The sequence below is a fragment of the Impatiens glandulifera genome, chromosome 1, assembly GCF_907164915.1.
Source record: "Impatiens glandulifera chromosome 1, dImpGla2.1, whole genome shotgun sequence".
In the NCBI taxonomy this organism is placed as follows: Eukaryota; Viridiplantae; Streptophyta; class Magnoliopsida; order Ericales; family Balsaminaceae; genus Impatiens; species Impatiens glandulifera.
In genome coordinates, this window is record NC_061862.1 from 76,295,786 (window position 1) to 76,318,826 (window position 23,041).

Here is a 23,041-nt window from a genome sequence, read left to right on the forward strand (position 1 = left end):
TAGGCCTTAATGGGAGGAAGAATGGGATAATCGTTCATCAATAGGCTTTGATTGTACTTTGGACTACGATCTAAGGCCTGGTTCGGATTGGGGTTTTGAAAAAACCTATAGAGGAAAAAAAGTGATGATTAATGATTTTGAGGAGGTGATAATTATTTTTGGTAAATAGACTTAAAGAGTATTTATATGAATGAATAAAATAAAAAATAATAATTTAAAATATAAGGTATTTTAATATTTTAATTAATGAAATGAGTGATGTGATTATTGGAAAATTGATTTTGGATGGATTTTTTTAAAAACCTAAAGAGAACAAGGCCTAATATTTGTATTCGGGTTTATTTGAAAGTTTAGATGAAAATCTTAAATTTTATTCAATTAATTTAATTTTCTACTAATTTTTTATTACTTATTTATTTTCATTTAAATATTTATAATTATTTTTTTAATTTACAATATATATATAATCTCATTTTTAAAAAAAAAAAATCTAATTCTTTTCTTTATATCTATCTTGATTTTAATTGTGTATATTATGTTTATAATTAATTTGATTTTTTTTTATGTTTTATTAAATATCGCACTCTTTAAAATTTATAATGTTAATATTTTTTATATTTTTTTATTTTACTCTAATTATTTAATAAAATATTTACTTAATTTTAACATTACAATCGTTAACACTAGAGTAAGCATTTTCAACAATGAACAATGAATATAGAACTTCAAAATAAAATAGATGATGATTTTTTTGCCGACTACTTAACACTTTTTATATTTAACGAGATTTAAGCACTGATGTTAATATATATTTTATGATTAATTAATTTTAATTTTTAAAATTTAGATAGATTTTAATTTATTTAAATATTATAATATAACGTCTTTTTTATATATATATATATATATATATATAAAATTTATTATAAAATTTAAAGGTACCCCAATCCAAATTTCTGAATCTGTCTCTGATTACAATACCAGCAACAACTCCAAAAAGAATGCAAAAAGAATGCAAGTCCTCTGTCGTTCCAATCAACCAACCGAGAAAGAGAATCATCACCAACCAAAAGAACATTTGTAAAGCCACTTCCTGGAATTTCCAAATAATTAGACCAACATCTAATTTCAGTACAACCATTAGACCAAAATCTAAACGACACTGAAGAATGAAAACAATACCCCTAATATAACTTGCAGTTGTAACAAGGCCAAGAATAAATCCGTTGTAGCTGTTGTAATGTCAAAAGCAAGTGGATTCTTTTTGCACCCTAATGCCTTCTGGATTTGTAATCAATAACCAGTCAATACGAAAAATTCTCGATCAGAAACATCTCAAGAAACATCTCAATTGTCAATAAACTATACCTAAGGAGACCACCAAATAGATCCAGAGGAGTTGAAGTACATAGTAGAATTAGGTTAAGATCAGCAGGATCTGTCCCTACCATTAAAAGGGATTTCTTTGCTGCCTCAACTGCTAAATCAGTCAAACTCTCTTTCCATATAAATCAGTAAAAACTCTCCTGCAACAAGCTTAATCAACGATTCTTTAAATAAATGCAACGTTAATCTAGTGAAGCAAACTTACTTTGGTGTTCAAGATTCTTAAGGGGATACACCAGAACCCAGTTCAATGGTGTTCAACAGAATACTCTCTTAGATAAATCGGATCGGTATAAGCCTATAGAAGGATAAAGCCGTTTCTTTAAGCTGGAAGTGTTGGCGAAAACAATCCAAATGCATTTTCCATTTGGTGGAAGGATTTCGATATAGTAGAACAGGAGAGAGTGGACAAATAAGCTAAGATCTGTTTTAACTTCTGGATGAAAAACGAAAATGGGAGTGAAGGGGAAGAAAACCTATATATTTTAGGGTCTATACTAATTTGTTATAATGTGAATCGATATTTTTCTTGGGCTATACCGATTGGTATTATAACCAATCGGTAATAAGCTAATAATATCGAAATTATTAGCTTAATAACGATTGATATCATAATTATAGAGATGGTCACCATTTACCCATTTTTACATTGCAGCATTTATCGATTGATGAGCCATTTCCCATCGATAAATACATTACAGCATTTTCATGTCAGATGTGTTGATAAGTGTGATAAATTTTTCAGTGTGTAGTCATTTTCGTGTTAGGAGTGTTGATAAACGTGATAAGTTTTACAGTGTATAGACATTTTGTGTCAGATGTGTTGATAATTGTGATAATCTTTGTAGTATGTAGTCATTTTGTGTTAAATGTGTTGATAATTGTGATAATCTTTGTAGTGTGTAGTCATTTTGTGTCAGATGTGTTGATAATCTATATAGATCTAATGATGCTTAATTTTCAAAATGTCCGGATTTCCGAGTCGAGAGTTGTGATTAATTTGGATATCATATTTTAACCATTATTTTTTCCCCATTTTTATATCATTACTCGTGCAAATCCACGAGCTACATGCTAGTTGTAATAATATTTCTATTGTGTAGTAATTTTCGTTTTAGATGTGTTAGGATTTTGACTATAAATATACATATGTTGCTAAATATAATTCACTACATCCCATTATTTAATTTTGTCAAATACACATATGCCTTCAACTTTTGTTAAAAATATTTATCTGACTAGCTTCCTACCACCACAATGAAAAATATTCTCTTATGTCAGATTTATATAGAAATTTTTGAAAATTCAATTATTGAGTGTATCAATAAAGTAACCGATTTTGGTCTCGTATAGAAGAAGCTCTCAATAAAAAAAACTGGAGCAATATGAGATTCGTACTAAGAGATTTACGCCGACACGACTTGATATTTTTCAAAAACCAGCAAGTAGATTAATGCATGTATAAAAACAGTTGAAGATATGCATCAAAACGGTGCTTCAAATGAAGATATTGTGAGTATTAAGACATTATTTGATTTCATTTTCAAAATTATTATTCAAATACGTTGTAATTAATTATTTGAACCTGGCATATTTTGAAAGCTAAAGTGTTGTTCACAAAAGATTATAAATTCAAAGCAGGTTAGAAGTACGATCACATTGTTGGTTTTGATTATCAAATCTTCTAAGAACAATTATGAAGAAATGAAAAGCTGGAAAAAATAGGAAGGACAATAATATTTGTTATAAATGAAAAATTTTAAGAGTCTTAAGTGTTGTGTATCAACCTTTGCAAACAACCCTTTTAAAATATTAATTAGCCTAGATATCCTAAATTACTTATATATACAAGTTCAAGCCCTAAACGCATAAAAAATAATAAAGATCAAAAACTTTCAATTTGCTGGCAATCAATGCTTAGATTCACAATCTCCCCGTAAGCTTGATTTTGTTCGATATTCTTCATGTCGAGCAACTCTCGCATCTTCGTGAATTTGACTCTTTTGGTGAGAATGTTTGCATGTTTCTCTTTGGTGCTTACGAACTCTACGACGATCTGTCGGTTTCGACAAATTCATGGATGAAGTGGAAACTTGTGTCGATGTGTTGTTGCGTCCATGAAACACCAGGTTCTTCATTAATGTTATTGCGGACTTGTTGTCGACAAAGAGGGTTACCGGCCTCGGCTCACATCTGACCACCTCACTCAACAAGTTTCTTAGCCAAAGTTCTTGACACGACACTGCAGTAGCTTCCATAAACTCGGCATCACATGAAGATAAAAACACTGTTTATTACTTCTGAGATTGCTAGGTGATCAGATTCCTGTTGAGATAAAACACTATCTCTTTGGTGCTTTTCCAATCGTATGTGCCATCGTCTAGGTCACTATTAGTAAAACCAATGATTTATTCAACTTCTCGTCCTCTTCTTAACAGAATCTCATAGCTCGTCGTTCCCTCACGTAATGAAGAATGTGTTTTATTGTGTGTTGGTGTAGAGTGGTAGGTTGCTCCATGTATTGACTCACTATGCCAACTACATAAGAGATATCAGGTCGAGTGTTGCTTTCATCAGATACTTGCTCAAGTTGTAATCCTTCATTGCGAACTGTTTCAACACCTTCTTCACATAAGTCGTCTACTTCACCTCGATATTATCTTTCTTTTGGTCCACCTCGATACCAATGTAGTACGAAAGTAGCCCGAGATCACTCATCTCGAACTCCTTCATCATCTTCTTTATGAACTCCTCAATGCCTATAATACTTGATCATGTCACGACCAAGTCGTCGATATATATGTCAACAATGAGTACTTCTTCTACATAGTTTCTCATGTACACAACCTGCTCTTGAGAACATTTCACGAAACTGAGACTCATCATTCTCTTGTTGAGGCTAGTGTTCCATGCTCTTGGTGTTTGACGTAGTCTGTAGAGAGATTTGTATAACTTGTACACCTTGTGCTCTTTATTTTTTATGATGAAGCCTTCATGTTGAGCGACATAGACTTCTTCTTCGATATCACTATTGAGAAAAGTTGATTTGACATTCAAGTGGTGGATCTCTCATCCACGGTGAACTGCGATGGCAAGAATTTGTCTGACATTGTCAAGTGCAAAGGTCTCCTCAAAGTCAACGCCTTTCTTCTACACGTAGTCTTTTGCTACCAATCTCACTTCGTGTTTGAGGACATTTAAAGATTGTTCCACAAGTAGAAGAAGAAAATAATCTTGCAATTATCCATTTTCTGAGTCAGAAAATCCAACTTCTTAGTATGTCGGTTTAGGGTCCCCTAGCATATCCTCATTTTCTCTAAACTTAGACAATTCAAACATTGGTTCTCAATCAGAAATACCTATCAACGTAAAGAAAGCAAAATTGAAAAGAAAAATGATGAAATACATCATCGATCATAAACACTATGCAGGAAACAAATAATTTTTTTTTTAAGAAATGAGAAAGACAAACGAATAAATTAAATATCATTTGAATATGCAAAATAAGAACTTTTACACTAAAATAATTTAAGAAAAAAACAAAATAATTGTAAGATAAGAGTTTCATAAAATATTCAAATGTTCAAGCATTTATTGAAGCTGAACATGTACGAATTTTACAACAACAAAAAAAAGCTCAAGATCAAGGTAAACCATATCATCCATTCACAACTTGTATATGTTTACAATATTTCAATAATATTGGAGGAAGTTGTTCTAATTACAAGATTAATATGTTTATTTTTAATAATTTATGTTAATTTTTATTATTTATATTGTATTTTTAATGATAGTGGTAGATGTAATTTTCATTTTTGAGTATTTATATAGTAATCTGAATGTTATTTTTTTATTTTCGTATATTGTAATCGATTATTATTTATTATTTTTTATGTTTGTGTTTTATTTTAATAAAATTGATTTTTTTAGATTTTTATGAATTATGTTTATTTTTATAAATTTATGATACGTAAAAACATATTAATAAAATATATAAGATAACAATATAAAATTAAACATATATATAAATTATATAAAAAAATAACTAAATATATAAATTATATATAAAAAAAATTATCTGAATATATAATTATATAAAAAGTTAAGCCTATAAAACTGAATGACCAAATTACATTTTTACAAAAGTTTTGAGTTATTTTGAACAATAGAAATAGAAATATATATATATATATATATATATATATATATATATATATATATATATATAGAAATATATATATAGAAATATATATATATATATATATATATATATATATATATATATATATATATATATATATATATATATATATATATATATATATATATATATATATATAATGGATTGCAGTTGGGTCGGAGGAGGGGTATTAGTTATTTAAATAATGATTTATTGAAAATGTTAATTGGTATTAATATTTAATAAAAATTATTTTATGTTATTTTAAATAAAAATAAATAATATTTAATATTTGGTTTAAATAATCAATTTGATTTGTTAATAAAAATTATATAATGATTATTTTTTAATAACATATAGACTCATTTGGAAAACTCATTTGTAAGGTTTTACCGATATTTTAGGTGGTTGAGTTCTTGGATTTGGGCGGACTTAGAAAGTATCATTTAAAATAATTATTATTTAAATAACCTTGTTTTGATAATGGTTTTATAAAAACTCAATGTTATTGGTTGACGGTGATTTTTTAATATGTGCAAATATTTTTGAATAAAAAGATTTAAATAATATTAATATATAATAATAAAATATAATATAATAATTTCAAATATAATATATTTTAATTAATGAATTAAGTGATTGGTTATAACAAAAATGAATGAAATGATTTATGAATTTAAGTGAATGAAATAAATCAGACTTAAAACAAAGTTTTGATTAAGAAGGTTTATAAGTGGTTTGAGTTTAGATTTTAAGAATTTTTATTTAAAATTTATATATTTTACTATAATTTGTTATATTAATAATTTAATTTATTTATTAAAATATTTTTGTTTTATTTTAAACACACCAAAAAAATATTATAATAATATAATTAATCAAAAATTCAAATAACTTATTCTTTTCTCAATAAGATTTTATTCTAAAATCCAATAAACCCCCTTAACTGAAATGAAGAAGTGTATGACACCGTTCGGTTGGGTTGGGTAGAGCATGTTAGTCTAAACTCTAAAGAGAGAATCACTCAAAACACTTGGATTAAATTTTCTATAAAAAAAACTTTAATATCTTAAAAATAATTACACGAGTTAGTCCCTCCCTCCTCCTCTTCTTTTATTTTTTTTTACGTGTACTCATTTGTGATATCACATGTTATTCTATTCTATGGCTAGTTTGTTTATGAAATTTATTGATATTAAATTATATAAAATATATTAATAAAAAAAACTTTAATATCTTAAAAATAATTACACGAGTTAGTCCCTCCCTCCTCCTCTTCTTTTATTTTTTTTACGTGTACTCATTTGTGATATCACATGTCATTCTATTCTATGGCTAGTTTGTTTATGAAATTTATTGATATTAAATTATATAAAATATATTAATGACATATTTAGAAACACTTTACGAAACTATATTTAAATTTGAACAAGTCTAAGATTTACATATGAAAAATTAATTTATAAATAATACAAGTTAACATTTACAAAATTAAAATTAATAATTGATAATCTAGATATTAAATTACATAAACAATTTATAAAAATAAAACATTCATTAAAAATATCAAACGATTAAGCGATTTATTGAGAATTTCTCTAAAGACGAACTCATCTGAGTTCTTAAACGATGAATGTTATAGTAGAGCAAATTGAACGAACTAATAGAACGGTGTCAAAATAATCTCTACCAAAGATTCTGAGTGACAATTAATATTATTCTTAGCCGAAGGTTGGTAAAAATGTCAAAAAATGTCCGGCTAAATAAAAATGGACTATCTACATATATGGCCGAAATAGTGAGAAATTCATACAAATCATGGGAGGATACTTATAAGAGATCCTTCGTATGAAAGATCAAATTGAGTAATTTTTTATTGAAAAAATTAAAAATAACTTCAGATCCGATTATTTCATCTCCTTTGTCGCTAAGAAGGGGACGAATACGGATTCGAGAAAAGATCACCAACACAATTAGAGAAACCAATCCCCAATACCTTCTTTGTTGTTCAACTTCCCAAACTAACATAATTTGTTATTCATTCCCAAACTAACATACTTTAGTGTTCAAACTCCGTTTTTTTTAAAATAATTTATTTATTCACATTTAAAGTAATTATTATATATATTTAAATTATTATTTTTATAAATTTGATATATTTAAATTATTATTTGTATAAATTAAATTAATTTTATTTTGATATATATTTTAAATTATTATTTATATTTCGATATATATTAAACTACTCATAATAAATTATTGTTGTGAAAATATAATATTTTAAAAAAAGGTTAAACTAGATACTAATAAAAATTTGTTAGACAGAGATAATGAAAAATATTAACTAGAATACTCATAAAAATTTTGGTCTTAATAAACAACCCAATGAAAAAGTTAGATTATAGTACTAATAATAAAAATATGTATTGAGTAAATATTTATAAAATAATAATTTAAATATATTGTTATGGCTATAGATAATATATTAACTGAAAAATTAGTGGAAGTGGTCAACGAACTTATTGATTTTTTTTATTATAAAGTTATATATTTTAATAATTAAAATATAAATATAAATATATATTAAAATATAAATAATTAAATTTACAAAAATAATAATTTAAAATATATAAAAATACAAATAATTTACTTTATACAAATAACTATTTAAATATATCAAATTTATAAAAATAATAATTTAAATATATATATATATATATATATATATAATGAGTTTAAATGTAAATAAATAAATTAATTTTTTTTAAAAATAGAATTTGAAAAGTAAATTAGGTTAGTTTGAAAATAAATGAACGTACATAAGTTTAAGAAGTTGGACGGGAAACAAGGTCATATTGGGAATTGGTTCCAATCATAGGGTACTATGAGCAATAAACGACCAACCAACAATTGAGAATATTATTCGGACCATAAAAATTCAAGACGAAAAAACTGATCGGTATATATTTGTATATGCCAAATGTAAATATATTATGATTTATTATTTGCATTGACCAACAACGATTATTTTAGGACCACTTGAGATTTTCAATTCTAGAAAGCAAGTCAGCTTTTTGAACAAATGTTTAGGTTGTTGGAGTGGTAACTCTTCTAGCTAGTTCTTATTTTTAAATTTGATTTTTTGTTTGATTTTTGAACAAATGCTTAGGCAGTTGGAGTGGTACCCCTTCTAGCTAGTTCTTATTTTGAAATCTGATTCTTTGTTTGATTTAGAAAGATGTGGTTCCTGATAATCAAGTTGTTGTTTTCTTTCAAAACTATGGAATTATCAAGATGACATTGTAGGTTCCTAATAATGTCAAATAAGATATTTAGGGGTCCATTGGAGCTTAATTTTTATTTCGGAATGTACGATGATGACACAATTTCACCATCGTAAGACAACCTAAAACGTTTTAGGTTGTAATCGAACTCGTGTCATTTGATCTCTTAAGAACCACTAGTTGAACTATCTTAATGTTTTTATTTAATCATGTTTTTTAAATCTCTTATATTTATTAAAAAGTAATAAATATATACCATTTGATAAATATAATTAATCTTTTAACACTCTTTTAATAAAGAATAATTAATCTTTTAACAATCTTTTAATAAAGAAAAACAAAATTTATTAGATGTTATCATTATTATTTAATATTCATTAATTATTTTTTAATTTGGATTCAGTTATAAAACTACTATATTAATTAGTCAATTAAGGATTGAATATGATTAATGAGTAAAATTTATTTATTATTATTTTGAATTTTTGGAAAATATTTATTTCTTAGTTAATACTAATATAATTTAGGGACGAGGGTAAAATAAATAAAAAATAGAAAAAATGATAGGGAGAGCGACGTTGGGGCAGCGACTCCCCAGCGACGCCCTACCTGACAGCTACCATGGAAAATACAAGCCATGGTGGACTAATTTTTTTTTAAAATTTGTTTAATCAGTTAATTTTTTTAATCTCTCTTTCTCACTCTCTCTATTTTTGATTTTCGGGTTTCGAATCGTTCGTCTTCATTCTTTCGCGACTTCGACTTTCTTCTTCATTCTTCCTTACGCGACTTCGGACTTCGGCGATTTCTTCTTTCTTCTTCCGCAACTTTGGACTTCAGTGATTTCTTCTGAGCTTCAGAAATGTTAAGCCCTAAAATTAATGGTAAACAACAATGTTAGCGAACAACTAAAATCCTAAAATCATAAGATATTTGGATTTTTTAAGGAAGACAGATTCTTTTGTTTCGCGATTTCAGGATGAGTCTCTTGATAATTGAGGTGTTTATAAGTTTCTAGAAACTGTTATGGATGAATTCAGAAAAGCTATTAATAATAGTTATAGAAAAAAATGAGAAATCTTAATGCTCTTGCTTTGCAAACACACTGCATGTTATTCATAAGTTGAATATTTTTTTGGATAAGGCTTAAACATGTTATTCATTGATTGATTATTCACAAGTTGATTATTCATATGATTGTTATTCATATGTTGATTATTCATAGGTTGATTGTTTCATATGCTACTTAAAAATTCCCGAATATGACCATGTTTGAGAATTTTTTTTCAAACATGACCATTTATTCTCGAACATGGTCATGTTCGGGACCATTTATTCCTGAACATTGTCATGTTGGGAAAAAATATTCCCAAACATGGTCATGCTCGGGACCATTTATTCCTGAACATGGAAATATTTGCGACTAATATTTCACCTCAGTTTATCAGACATTACACTTCAGTTTTAAAAATAAATTACAGTTTCGACAATATAGTTTAGTTTATCAGACATTACACTTCAGTTTTAATAATAACGTTAAAGTTTAGACATTATACTTAACTTTAAAAAATTTCATTTCATACATTATAGTTTAAGTTAAAAATAACATTTCATACATTACACTTCAGTTTTAAAAATAACATTACAGTTTAGACAATATAGTTTAGTTTATCAAATATTACACTTCAATTTTAAAAATATCGTTAAAGTTTAGACATTATAGTTCATATATTATAGTTTAAGTTAAAAATAACAATACACTTCATACATTACAATTTATTTTAAAAATAATACATGTTAACGTCTTGTTCGCGGTGGTCGTCTTGTTCTCGGTAGTCATCATCTTCGTAGTTGTTTTCTTCTCGGTGGTCTTCTTCACGCTCTTCGTATTCGCAGTAGTCGTCTTCTAGGTCGTCGTCTACTTCGATTTGAGTTTCTCATTGAGAGAGGAATCTAAAGCTCGTACTTTTGAACTCTTTTCTCGATAGGTGAAGACTATGATTGGATCATAGTCTGCTATGATTTGATCAAAACGAAAGAAAAGTGCGTTTTTTTTCTCTCGTCCACCATGACTTTTTTTTTTTCCACTCTGACAGCTATATGGGAGGTTTGGGAGAGTCGCTGTCCCATCATCACTCTCAGTACCATTCATCTACATTTATGAAGCACAACAAGATAGCTTATCCTAAAGCAAATCACTGGAGTAGTATCAAAAAATATCCAGAAGTTTTCTTGATAATCTTCATATGGAATAGAAAAGTTTTTTTTTTTTTTTTTGAGATCAGGACATCATCTTGCACATGGCATGCCAAAAAGATTTTTTAGATCTTAATCTTAGGGTTATTTTAGGACATACTTCTAACCACCTTCATAAAGGTTCATTTATTTAGGAACCAGGTTTCATCTTGAAATTTAGGTGTCCAAACTCAAAAAAATATGTTAGTATTATGTATTTGATTTGTTATATTGAAAATATAAATAATTTTATATTATATTTAATCTAAATATAATTTACTTGGTGGGATGTTATAATAATTTCAATTTAATCTTATGTTCAAATCTTAGTAGGTAATTTTATAAAATAATTATTGTAGAAGTTTTAAGGGAGGGATCTTAGGAATTCAATCGTTCAACGTCACAAACTAACATATTTTGTTCAATTTTTTTCAAACTAACCTATTTTACTATTGAAATTCAGTCGTTTTTAAATTTATTTATTTACATTTAAACTTTTTCTTAAATATATATTTTTAAATTATTATTTTTATTAAAATATTTAAATTATTATTTTTATAAATTTGATTATTTATATTTTCATATATATAATTTTTATAAATTTGATTATTTATATTTTGAACTATATATTTAAATTATAACTTTATTAATTTAATTATTTATATTTTGATATATATTTTAAATTATTGTTTTTATAAATTTAATTATTTAAATTTTAATATATATATGTATATAGGTTTACATTTCAATTATTATTTAAATAATATAATAAATATTTATCCTGCCATTCTCAAAATAATTAATAAATATTAATAAATTTAAATTATCTTAATCATAACAATATAATATTTTAATAATTCATAAAAATATATTACAATCATCCCCGTTCAAATTAGTGACGATTTTGCTTAAAACATCGGTACGTCTTATATCTCATATGACATTTTTTTGCCACACCTCCCACAAATTATGATCTTTCGCGAGTTATTCATCTCGGTCTGAATAGGACTAGGTTTGACCTCGTTAGTTTTTCTTCTTTCTCAAATTTTTTTAAGCATATTTGAATCATTAACGCTAGATTTTATGTTTGGTTTGTTTGTTGATTAACATTTGGGCCTTATGATTTTATTATTGTTTCTCAAATGCTTAATCTCGTTATGTTTCGACTTTATTTAGTGGCACTTTGAGTTATCGTGTTTTTATAATATTTTTGTCATTATATTTAATCGATTCTCAGATGAAACATTTGAAAAAATAAAAAGTTACTTATAATTATAGTTGAAATGTAATTATATAAATATATATATATATATATATATTAAAATATGAAAAATTAAATTTATAAAAATAATAGTTTAAAATATATATCAAAATATAAAAATAATAATTTAAATATATATATATCAAAATATAAATAATCAAATTAAAAAATATAACGTTTAAATATTTTAATAAAAATACTAATTTATATATATATATATAATAATAATGAATTTAAATGTAATAAATAAATTTATTAAAAAAACTAATAAATATGTTAGTTTGGAAATGAATGAATAAAATAGGTTAGTTTGAGAAGTTGAACGACAAACAATGTCATTTTGGGAATTATTTCCTTAGCTTATCAAGAACGTACTTTATAGTGATGACTTTGATTTGTTCGGATGGCGACTTTTAAAAAATATAAGTTATTTAAAAAATAATGATAATTGAAAATTCTGAATTAATAAAAATATTTGTGAGTAAAAAGACTAAATAATATTAATATATAATGAAATAAAAAGTAATAATTTAAAATATATAGTGTTTTAGTATTTTGTTTAATAAATTGAGTAATATAATGAAATATAGAAAGAATAAAAATATATTTTTTTAATGTGTTATTCAAATAACACAAAAATTATTATAATTTCTTTGAAAATAATTGAAGCTGTACATTTTTTTGTTTCAAACACAGTTCCAGGAGTTTGGGTTTCCAAACATGGTATTTCATTAAATATATATTTATAAAATTATTAATTTTTTATTTACATAGACTCACTTGAATTCAAAAAAAAGTATTAAAAAATGAGTCATCTTGCAAAACTTATGCACATGAAAGTTTAAAATAATTTTATAATTAAATGATCATTAATTTAATTTTTATATAAAACTTTAAATATTACATAAATATTTTAATTACTTAAACATGGATAGTGAAGATAACCTAGGCCTTGTTCGATTGGAGTTATTTAAATAACTCAACCCACCCAAACATCTTTTCACTCCCTTTTCATCAATCACATCACTCAATTCATTACCCAAAATACTAAAATACTCTTTATTTTAAATTACTATTTATTATTTTATTATTATATATCAATATCATTTAAGTAATTTTACCAAGAATATTCTCATCTCCTCAAAATCATTACCAATCATTACTCATTTTCTCATTTTAGGTTATTCCAATAACTCTAATCCGAACAAGGCCTAATTTTACTAAAAAAAAAAAAAAAACTTTTATTCTGAAATATTTACTTTTTTTTTTAATAAAAAAACAGCCCATATATGTAGTTTTAATAAACATGATTGAGAAGAAAGGCGACGAATCAATACACTAAAAAAACAATTTATCCTTTAAAAAATATATATAACTTATTTGAAGTATTCTATTTTGAATTAACTTTTAAAATTGTATAAATAAGTCCAATTTAACTAAACTAATTAAGCTGTACGTTTAAATTTTATAATATTATTTTTTTACAATTTTATAAGCTTTTAAATTATTTAAATTTATGATTTTATAGAATATGTATTTTATATGCTATATTTTTAAAAATAATTCTATGCTGATAATTTTTATACAAAAATCTGAGTGAAAAATAATGACCTATAATATTAGACCATACTTAAATGATGGACAGTCAATGGACCCCTCTTCCGATGCCGATTTGGTCATCCTCGAAAATTATTGTTTTTCTACACGTGTCCCGTATTTATTCTCTAAAACAATAGTTTTTTTTTTTTTCCATTTTTTTAAAAATAATTAAAATTAAAATTGTGATTTTTTTATTATAAGAATTACTTTCCCTTTTTGAACTACCTTAGTAATTTTTTATTTGATTAAATGAGAGAAGTAATATGATCCTTTAACTCCATTTTAATCGAAGATATTTTAAGTAAAAATTGATAAAAACTTTTATTGTCAAATGAGAAACGGATTTTATTTTATTTTAATATAAACTTAGCATTAAAAATAATTAAGTCACTGTAACTTAAGTTTCAAGATATTATTTAAATGACTTAAATTTTTTTATATACTCTAAAAAACACCTTTAAACTAAAGAAGGGTAGTTATTATATATGATGATCAATGATGCTATCCATGGGTAAAAAAATCATAGGGACTAAATAGTAATTTCCGTGTTGAATTTCACCTTTAAGGTTCATATTGCTCTGTTTGTCGTTTATATTATTATATAACACTGAAAAGAGAAGAAAAGCAACCTGTGGTAAAGTTTGTTTGATGATGTGAATAAAATTATAATATTATTTATTAAAAAATGATTTATTTTAGTACAATAATTAAATACTTCATTAAAAAAACATTTCAAATAATATTTATTTACTAGATTAACATATTCATCTTTAAATATGCAGAGGAGTGCAGAGATAACTTACTCATCTATTATTATTCTTCATATATAGCCCATACATACATTTAAATCTTCTTTCTTTTTCTTTTTCTTCTTCTTGTTCTTGTTTTTCTAATTCTCTGTGAACATCCATGGCGGATCTCCAGACCGTCTGCTGTATGTGCGGCGATGTTGGCTTCCCGGACAACCTCTTTCGTTGTAGCAACTGCCACCACCGCTTTCAGCACTCGTAAGAAACTCTCTCTCTACTTCATAGTTTTATATGATCATCATCCTCGTCATTCAACATATTATCAATTAATAAATCGCTTATTAGCTAATAGTTAGATGTGATTTGTGTCAAATAGCTAGTCTATCTTAATCAATAACACCATTAATTATAGCTCAAGCTATACAGAGTCTCAACTGCCCAAGATACCAAAGTTGTCAAGGGATTAGATTTCACTAACCCTAAAGTAAAGCTTGTTTGATCTTTGGGTTTTTAGAATTATATTATTGGTTTTTGTCTAAAAAGTAATAAAAAAAAATGGCTTATTTTATATTTATTAAAGATAAATTATTAAAGACCTAGTTAATTGCTATTTGAGACTCAAACTTAGGTCGTTTATATCAAATGAGGCTCGAATTTTGAATTGTGTTATACGGGCCCCAACTATCATAATTTTAATATTTAAACATTTTTCACGTTTTTAGTTTTATTTTATTAATTAATTTATCCCATATGCAGACAAAATTATCATTTTTTAAAAAAAAAATCAATATATTTTCACATATTACATATTTTTAAGATATTCAAACTATATTCGTCAGTTTGGATCGCGTATATCTCGAAAAAAATAATACGTTCAGTTGGTAGACCGTACACAATATTATGTTGTTATAAAGTTAATTGAAAAATAAATACAAAATATATCTCTATTCAAAATTTCTTAAATATGAATGTCTAAATCTCGAAAATAATACCCAATTTTAAAAATATGTCCAAAATATCTTTAAATATAATTTCATTTAAAAACGTAACAAATTAATTAGTATAATTAAAATAATACGTTATAATAAGATAACACACTTTTGTACATTTGAAATGTTAAAATTTTGATAATTCAAGCATGATATGACACAATTCAAAGTTCGAGTCTCATTTGATGAAAAAGACTCAAGTTCGAGTCTCAAATAATAAATGAGCCAATTGTTAATTTTTTTATATTTAAAATTTAAATTTAATACATAAGAAAAAATCAAAATAATCTAATATCAAATGAAATCGGTTCGATTTTGGTTATTTAAATAACTCAAATTAAACACATCAATTCACGGTACGTTTCATCGATTACACCACTTAATTTATTAATAAAAATACTAAAATATCTTATAATTTAAATTATTAATTTTTATTTTATTATTGTATAATAATACCATTTATTTATTTTATTTTTAATTATTACCAGACATTATCATTTTTTCCTTCTAAATTTAAAAAAATTCAAATCTGAACATTACCTATACTTAAAGTTAAATTGGATATTAATGTTAGCTAGGACTAATTAGAACAAGAATAACCATAATAATTTCAAAATAAAATTTTTAATATACTAAATAATTTTAAAGGTTATTTTTAAACAATTTTAATTATTTTAATTATTAAAAATTGAGTTATGTGGTATATAATTATATAATACAAAATAATTTTAAATAAAATTTTGATTAATTATTTTCAATGGAAGGGTTATTCATTGAAAACTAGAAGACAACCACATTTTTAGTCTGATTTTTGTTTGATTTATTTAATATAAAAATTATTATTAAATTTTAGTTTACAAAACTATCATAAATCTCACATCACATTTATTAATACAATTTTAATTTAAAACAATTTTTTAAAGTGGGAATCGAACAAGACTTTTTGTCATTTTAATTAAGGGTGTTCATCGGTTCGGTTTCGAGTTTCTCGATTTCAGTTCTTTGAATTTTTATTTTTTTAGCCAATTTAAAAACTGAACAGAATTCAAATAAATTCTAATAAAACGAAGCTTTTCAAATTTGATTTTCAGTTCAATTTTGATTTATATATTATATAATAAATTATGTATAATTATTTAATTATATGAAATAAATTATATAATATATAAACAAATATATTATTAAAATAAATATAAAAAAGAATTCGATTTTAGTTTAGTTTTTAAGTTAAAACCTCAAATCGAAAACTGTATTTGAATTCGAATTGGTTTAAAATTTGATTCGAAAAATAAAATTCGAATTCGGTCGAATATTTGATTGGACTAAATATTGAACACCTAACTTGAACTATTTATAATTTTTTTATAGGATAGAAATTATGATTTATTTTAGTTTTTATTATGTAATTATATATTGATATTTTAAAAATGTATGAAGAACTGGTTTTGTTTAAAATCCGAATTGGGTTTGGACAATTTTTTTTTTTTAATTTACTTATAAATTATATCTTATTAATTATTAATTTAGATAAAATTTAATAATATTTGTTTGTTAAACTCTATTTACAAATATAACTTTGCATGTCATAATCATCTGTGCTGTCATGTTTTTATATTAACAATGTCATATCAAATTGATCTTTTCCCAAATATATATAAATATATATTTTTTATTTTATTAATGTTATAGAGTAGGATCCATGGTTTATGTGAATCAATAGTTAAAATATGGGATTGCATGTAATATTTATCTCTATTTTCAAAATAATTTTGATAGATAGTAAGTGACAAATAGTTAAATTAACTAGTAACTTTTTAAATTCCACTATTTATATAACTACTCCAAGGGCTAAATACATCAATAGTACAGAATAATTAAAAATGGTTACAAAGTACAAACAACAATTTAAGTCTTACACATATGAAGAGACGGATCTACATATGTAAGGGTTGTAATTCAGCTAAAAAAAATTAATTTATTACACATTAAGTCTGTATATATTATAATCTTTTAAAATTAATAATAGATATATTAGTTGTCAAGGGGCTAGAGTGAGTTTATTTTAAATGCACATATTATTATATTTTCTTTCATTTTTTTTGTAAGTTCATCACAATTTTTTTTTTCAATTTTTTTTAAAAGAAAATCCTAACTCAAATTTCTTAATTCAACCCTGCATATGTGTAGATATTGTAGCAATTACTATAAGGAAGTTGCAATTGGACTGTGTGATTGGTGCCAAAGCGATCAAATAAAAAACGCATCTTCTTCGTCATCAAGACATTATAGTGTTGACGTGTCATCGAAGAACATTCCAACTATGTCCAATTCAGGATCAGAACATTCCAACAAGAATGAGCCCATGATATTGCAAAGTTACGCCAAAATCAACAAGAAAAGAGGTGAAAATCAAGTGCCGGCCACCACAAAATCATCAAAGCCTACAACCAGGAGATACAAGCTTCTCAAGGATGTTATGTGTTGATTGGGAATTACAATATAAGGTCCAATAATTAGGGTTAATGGATGTATATGCGCATAGTTATGAAAAAAATACCTCATGTGATTAGAATAACATACGGTTAATTTTATCATTTTAAGATAAAGTTTGTATTTGTTTCATAGAAATAATGGTACTATACAAGTTTTATATATTTGAGGTTTTATAGAGAAAATGTTTAGAGTTACATCAAAGTTTTGGAAAAAGAATAGCAAAATAAGAGACTAAAAAACAATGTTATATCAACTATGATAAATCCAAAATCAAAATCATTAAAATAATATTAGAGAAATAAAATAATGAAAAATTTCTCAATTATGAATTTGGATGGTCAGTTTCCTAAATAGAGTCCTATGTGACAATTTGAAGCCTGTGATCCTCAGAAGAGGATTGAAATGGTTAAAAATAAAATCATTTCAACCGACCAGCGACAAATAGTCACATAGGACAAGAAACATATAGAGTAACTTATTAACATCAATCGATCGGTAAACAATTTAAATGAGATCCACTAACAAATTAATTTTTTCAAATATTCCTTGGACAATTGTTCTTATCTTTGTAGAAACACCTGGCCTCTGATTCAATTAGCTTGCCTTTTTCGGATTGTTTTTTTTTTGTTTTATAAATTTAGAGGAAGAAAAAATTAATATTGATGGTCGATGATTTTGAAGAAGTAAATATTATTTTTGGTAAGAAGACTTAATATATATAGATAAAATAAAAAATAAAAATTTAAAATATAAGGTATTTTATATTTTTATAAATGAAATGAGTGACATGATAGTTAAAAAGTGATTGATTAAAAAATTAATTTAGTTTTAATTTTTTTTAAAATTTAAAAACAACACGACCTTTAAGTGATACCAACATGTCTGTGCATCTAAAAACAAGCATTGCTGTCCATCTTTCACATATTCCAAAAACTTTTGTTTCCATTGAAGTAGGACATATAACTTTATCAACATTACATTACATTGGATCTCCCATTATATTGTAATATTATTATTATAATTGATTTTTTTTAAAATAAAATAATTAAACAAAAAATTATATTAATAAAAAAATGTTAATAATATACCGTTCAAATTGAAAGTAATGTCAAACTAATTAGATTATTTTTAAAATCATGTCACACATGTTGAAATATATAAATTAATAATTATTATATATTGTTGAGTTGAAATAATAAAATAAATTAATAATATTTTTAAAAAAAGATGAAAAAAATAATTACACAAAAAATATATAATAAACATTGTCGTATACTCTTTTCAAAGAAATATATATATATATATATATATATATATATATATATATATATATATATATATATATATATATATATATATATATATATATTTTGTAAAATTACAGGTTATTTAATTTAATATATATTTTCACACATGTCCAATAAATATTAATTTATCCTCATTATGGTGGATTATGAATACTTTAATGGTTAAATTATTTAAAATTATTAATTTTAATCTATAGTTTAATAATGTATAAATATATTAATTGATATAACTTGCATGTTTACCGTATATTCAATTCAACACCACTTTACCCATACTCGTTTTATACTCATTTTAATATTCAAATAAAATGCACCAATTTAATGACCAATCACGTTAATGGTAATAATTTTGAATCATTCAAAACCATAATATAGGACATGTCTACTGTTTCATATGCAGTACCTTAGATGTGCACTCCTTCAAAATTGAGAAAAAAACTTCGTATATGAAACAACGTATTTTCCCCCCACCTAACACAATTTTGTTAATTGGACACATCAAAGATTTGAATATTAGCTACAAGGTTAATCTATCTGTTTGGATAGGGGTATAACATTGTAGGTACATTGCAACTAGTGGCGGACCTACAAGGAGGGCCTTTGGGGTCCGGGCCTTCTCCAACCATAAAAGTTTTAAGATATTTTATAAATATATATATATATATATATATATATATATATATATATATATATATATATATATATATTACCAAATAAGACTTTGTCTTGCTGGTTTTAGAGTTGAAAATCTAAAATAGAGGTTACCTCTCACATTTTCTTTATAATAACCTCACATTTCTTTTTATAAAATAATAATTTTTTTTTTTATTTTATACAAACATTATTTTCTAATATATAAATATTTATAGTAAACTAACCATTTCTTTTATAAAAAATAATAAAAAAAAAGTAATTTATAATTATAGTATTCTAATTTCCAATATAATTTTATTAAAATAATTATTATTAATATTTTATTTTATACCAATAATATTTTATAAGTTACAATATTTATAATAATACATAAATTTTAGTTAATATATAAATAAGATTTATTTATATAATTTAAAATATAAAGAATTATATGTAAAATAATGAAAATTATATAAGATTATTATTTATTTTAAAAATACATTTATATTATATATATATATATATATTTTATAAATTTCAATATAATTAATAATACAAATTACTTATAAATTAAAGATTAAAATAATAATTTATATAAATATAAGGGTAAAATAATAATTTATATAAATATAAAGGTAAAATATTATTTTGTATTTCTTAATTTTAAATTAGTTTTAAACTATTACAACAAAAATACATGTATTTGTTAGATTTTATTTAAGGGTTTAGGTTATAACACATATTTATTTTTAGTTATTTATTTTACTTCTACATCACATGACCAATCTGAGCTTTCTCAATCAATTAATGAGCCTAACTAATGAGTCTAATGTTACTGATAAAAAATACATGATTAGAATATAGCATATCAAAAGATGCATCATTTTGTTTTTAGTGTTATCTTTTTAAGTCTTTAAATAGAGAAAACGTAGATGATACATTTATAATAGATTAGTATAAAAATTGGAAAAGGGCATTAGAAAGATTCAATCGACATATGAGAACTTCAAATAGTTGTCATAATGAAGCTAAAATTCAATTTGAATCATTTCAAGATCAAAGACAAAGCATGAGAAACGTTTTACGTACACATGGCCGTGATATAGAAATAAATTATCGCATCCGTTTAACGACAATGTTTAATGTAACACGCTTTCTATTGAGGCAAGGATTACTTTTTCGAGGAGATGATGAGTCAAGTAGTTCATCAACTAAAGGTAATTTTCTTGAATTAATTAATTGATATAATCAACGTAATGAAGAGATTTTGTCTTCTTTTGTACCGACTCATGGACAAAAATAATTTAGTAATTGTGCTTGTTAGTATTTTTATGTAATTACCGAGTAAAGTTTTAATTAAAAAATGCATTTATTTGATCGCCAAAAAAATGCTACGTTACTATGTATTTGGCCCCCCGAGAAAATATTTCTAAGTCCGCCACTGATTGCAACTATATCTACAATAAATTTATAGTATGTTTGGTTTTGAGGTTTGTAAATAATGTAAAAAAAATAAATTACAAATTATACCTTAGATCATCTATAAATTTGTAACCTTCACCAGTTACAAGCCTTCACTACAAATTCTATTCAATTATTACCTTTTTTTTTCCACCTTCCTTCATCTTCTTATTTCTCTTTCCTTCACTCCCTTTTATCTTCCTTATTCGTTCACCTTCATTCAACGTCTTTCATTCTATAACAACCAAACAAACAACACCAGAGTGAAGAAGAATTTCAAGTCATCAAGTAAGTATCATTCTTAACTTCTTCTATTGTTGATATATTTGAAAAGTGAGAAAATTAGTTTAGACCTCAATCACTTTTCTTGTACTCTCTTTCTATCCAATCGGTGTATTTGTGTTTCATTTCTTAGCTGGATAGAATAATATGCAAGGGTCCTGGTCTATACGATGATTTTGGAAAAAAAAGCCAAATGTATAAGCTTGCATCTTGTTTTCTCTAGCTTCACAACTTCACGAATCATAGATTTATAGCGTTCAATGTGTTTATGTTGGGTCCAGTTTGTTCTTATGATTCTCTACTGTTTATATTTCCGATTTTATGTCTTTAGATCTTCTATACATGTTATTAGATTGGATAGTGATCAAACGTAGTTCAAATTGTTAGATTCTTTTGATCAAACATAGTTCACATAAAAATTTGTCGATTTAAACTGTAAACATATAAAATGTAAGCATGTAGAGGATTCTTTTGATTTCTAGTTCTATGTTGCTGGTCACTTGATAAACCAAGTGTTGATTTTGTAAGCATTAATACTTTCACAATTATCATAACAATTTAAGCTGTTAACATGTAAATTTTCTATAACACTCAAACAATATTTTTAATTTTGTGACTAATCAAATTCTGTGTAAATTTCCTTTAACAAGGATGCAAAAACAAATATATTGTTGAGATAGTTCTCTGGCTAATCATATTAATTTTTAATTCTAACTCATAGATGGATTGGGTATTGATGTTGAATATGACAAGGATGAAGTGAATAATTACGAAGATAATAATGCAATTAGTATTGTTTTTGAAATTACACAAAATGAACATATATAATTTTTGTCTTTTGGAAAATATGGTTATGATACTTTCTTATGAGCGATATCTATAAACTTTTCATTATATTCCCCTGCACATCTTAGAACAACTACAATAAACTTTATTACCAAACACAACGTATACAATATGAAATGATTTGTTAAGAATGGATAGAACAACTTTCATTCATTTATGCAATTTGATAAAGATGTTAGGATTATCTTACTTCAAAAGTGTGTCTCTATAAGAAAAATATGTTGGAATCTTTAGTCTAAATATTTATTTATATATTTTTAATACTCTATGTAAATAAATTGAGATAAACATAAGTTGTGGAAATATACCTGAATCTTAAATGAAGAACGATTCATT

At 24.6% G+C, this 23,041-nt stretch overlaps 1 protein-coding gene across 1 annotated transcript; it reads left to right on the forward strand.

Moving 5' to 3' along the window:
• The first annotated feature begins 14,854 nt into the window (after positions 1–14,854).
• LOC124932895 lies at positions 14,855–18,168 on the forward strand. Its single transcript, XM_047473608.1, has 2 exons — positions 14,855–14,952; positions 17,871–18,168. The coding sequence occupies exons 1-2, from the start codon at positions 14,855–14,857 to the stop codon at positions 18,166–18,168; spliced, it is 396 nt and encodes a 131-aa protein (XP_047329564.1).
• Positions 18,169–23,041: the final 4,873 nt, after the last annotated feature.